At 41.8% G+C, this 3,103-nt stretch overlaps 1 protein-coding gene across 1 annotated transcript in view; it reads right to left on the bottom strand.

Moving 5' to 3' along the window:
- Positions 1-1,097: 1,097 nt before the first annotated feature.
- The window catches only part of slc34a1b (solute carrier family 34 member 1b), a gene marked incomplete at both ends in the record, with an annotated part of 9,462 nt that continues 7,456 nt past the window's right edge, over positions 1,098-3,103 (bottom strand). The window contains 2 exons of the mRNA XM_080415506.1: positions 1,098-1,700; positions 1,925-2,049. Of these exons, the coding sequence (XP_080271632.1) occupies positions 1,098-1,700; positions 1,925-2,049 (728 nt within the window). The remainder of the gene's footprint in view (positions 1,701-1,924; positions 2,050-3,103) is intronic.

Raw genomic sequence — 3,103 nt, 5'->3', positions numbered from 1 at the left:
GGACCGATCAGCGTCACACTTTTCATGTACAGAAGGAAGACACACCACCACAAATGTAGAAAACTATAGCCTAATAGATTAGGCCTTACTCATAGGTCTTTCAAAGTTATAAAAAATGGCCTTCAGATAAAATAAGGCAATGTGAATAAAACAAGTGGGAGCCAAGCAGAAATATACTAGAAATGAGAGAAATAAGAGAGACATCTTAATGTTCTTTATAAATCAAATTGACTTGACTTATAGAGAAATATGTACAGTCCAAAATAGAAGGCAGGCAACATTCACTCATTCAGCAACAATCACTAATAATGTACATAAACAGACATTCACTCAAAGAAAAGCTGTAGCCACATTCAAACACATGAGCAGCAGTGATTAGCTGATGTAATAATCATTCCATGAATCCATCGCAGTGTTGCATCACATTTATGTGCATTCAGCAGTGCAATTTGACTAATGTAAATGGTTCACAGTATTTCATCACTACCATCAATAATATTGGTAAACGTCAGTAATATTGACCTAGTTGATAATTGTGGTATTTCAACATTAATAGTGCAGGTTTGATATAGTTCCACTCTAACGAGATTACAAACAGTAAGGCAGAAAGTATGTGGACACTGTTACCTTTCAATTATCTACCACATTGGAACAACGTTTAGCCAGTAATTATTAGTCTTACAGTCCTTACACACTGGGGGCATTATTTGTGCGATTAATTCACCTGAAAAGATATTTTTTGAAATGTTATTTGTGTCATGAGTACATTCAGTTGAAGAAAGGAAGGCTTGCGAAAAACAAACACCATTTTGATCCCCACGGATCTTCCCCACAGAACATGCATATTACATGGCGATAAAGCAACATAATTTCTTTTTTGGAACAAAGTCGATTTTTCTGAGCTTCTGTACAGAAGCATCATATGAATAATTTTGACGCTACATATTCACTGGTGAGTGTTTTTGCATAATTTATTCATCACGCCCCCCTGGTGTGTAAAGACCTTACCGGCTGCAAAGACATCAAACATGGTTGAATGTGATGCTATTGAGCTGTGTTCTGTGTTGATAATGTGATAACGTGGAACCCATGCTCTGTTAGAGTGGAGTGCTGTTGCAGCGCTCCAACCCCTTCAGTTTAAACACACGTGCACCTCCCCTGGTCTCATCCACGTAGCCCAGGATTGGGTTGTCATATGCCGCCTCCGCCTTCCTCTGGACAGACGACATCTTAGGGTCAGTAGGGGGTGTCTGTGTGGAGGTGGCCGTCTCACCGTCCCCTCCACCCCCTCCTCGTCCCTCCATGCGTCCGGGACCGCGGCAAAGGGTTGCCTTGGTGATCAGATGGTCGAGTGGTTTGAGGGAGCGCATCCACGGAGGCAGGAAGTCCCAGCTCTGGAGCTGACTGGGCAGCTGACGGGGGCTGTGAGACTGCATCAAATTAACAATGGTGACGAAGACGGTCACGCCCAGGAAGGGAGCGCCGACACCAACCATGACCTGCCAGCCAGCCAACGAGAGGCCTAGCACCAGTAAGGGGAGGAGCAGGAAGCAAAGGAGCAGGTACAGCACGGCAAACCATCGGTACTTTGCAGTGCGCTCACCCAGGACTCGAGCCATCCTTATGGGCAGGCGCGTGGCGGGCACAGGGTACCACAGCAAGATGCCAAAGATATTGAAGATAAAGTGACACAAGGCAATCTAAAAAAGTACAAAGTCCAGATAGAAGATGCTTTTAAACGGTAATTCAACAAACTTCTGAAACACTTACTATGAGATTTAATTAGTTTAGTGATCATTTAACATGAATAACCAGAAGAGCAGCATTTTATTGCTCATCGTCTTCATAATGATTTCCTCCGTTTAGGTATTTTGCCTCTGGAATCATGGATCATTTTACTGAATGTGAAAGCTTTCTACTGTACCTGCATGGCTGCAGCCAGCTTGTCTCCAGGACTGGCCAGGCCTGCCAGAAGGGCAGTAGCAGTGGTTCCGAGGTTGGAACCCAGTGTCAGCGGGTACGCCCTCTCCAGACTGATTACACCCATACCTGAAGGTAGCACCAATAACATGGTTGTTTACAACAGTGGTTCGCAAACATTGTCATGTCATGAATCCCCAAATTGATGTGTATTTGGTTGTGGACCCCCAACTGAAAAGATTTTGTGTCAGGGGCCCACATAAGAGAAAAAAGAAATGTCATCAAAGATATTTTTTTTAAACGAGCTTGTCGATTGGCTATTTTCGAATAGTTTAAGTAATAAGGTTAAAAACCCCTCAGAGACCCCTGGGGGAAAAAAACTAAAGCATCCGTCTTCAGGTGATTTCTTTTTTTATCAGAATCACTTTATTTGTCAATTTCCCTAATTTCCCTATGTACTTACAGTACATAAAGAGCATAAAATACCGTTCCTCCTCAGCCAATTGCAGTGCAACAGAAGACATCAAACATAAAAAAGAAATCATAAAAGACAAAATCTGTAAACACATAACATTATACAAAAACAGTTCAAACACAATGTGTTAAAATGTAGTTCATTTAACAGTTAATAGCAAATTCTCATGGTGAAAAAGTTTACAGCACAGTATAATAAAGTGCTGTTGTGCATTTTAAAAAGTGCAATTATAACAAGTGCAGTCCAATCCAATTCAGCTCAGTTCAGTTCAGTTCAGTTTGTTTGGAGGATGGGGAGGGGAGTGGGGGAGGGGCATTGGCAGGGGGTACAGTTTATTTATAATCCTTCCTGCCCTCGGGAAGAAGCTACTCAGCATCCTGCTGCTTCTATAGCTTTCTTTCCAGAGGGCAGGAAGAAAAACATGCTAAATGAAATACGTCCTTACTAGTTTCACCTGAAGACAGAATGCCTTTTGTTTTCCATGACTCTCTGCACCGTCCATTAAGGAATTTTAAATCGAGCGTGATTTCTTGATTTCGTTTTCAATGTGCACATGGGGTGATCACTGCCTGCCTCCTGTGCATTTTTTCATTTTTTATTTTTGTTTACTTCATTTTTATTTTCTTCTTTTTGTGTAAAGTCAAAGACACTCAAAGAAGACTTTACAAGAAGAAATGTCAGAGTCTGATTAGCGAGTTAGACATGGCC

Source organism: Gymnoscopelus braueri, assembly GCF_963280865.1.
Source record: "Gymnoscopelus braueri genome assembly, chromosome: 20".
Taxonomy (NCBI): Eukaryota; Metazoa; Chordata; class Actinopteri; order Myctophiformes; family Myctophidae; genus Gymnoscopelus; species Gymnoscopelus braueri.
The sequence above is the reverse complement of the archived record's forward strand: the minus strand, read 5'-3'. Positions and strand labels throughout refer to the sequence as shown.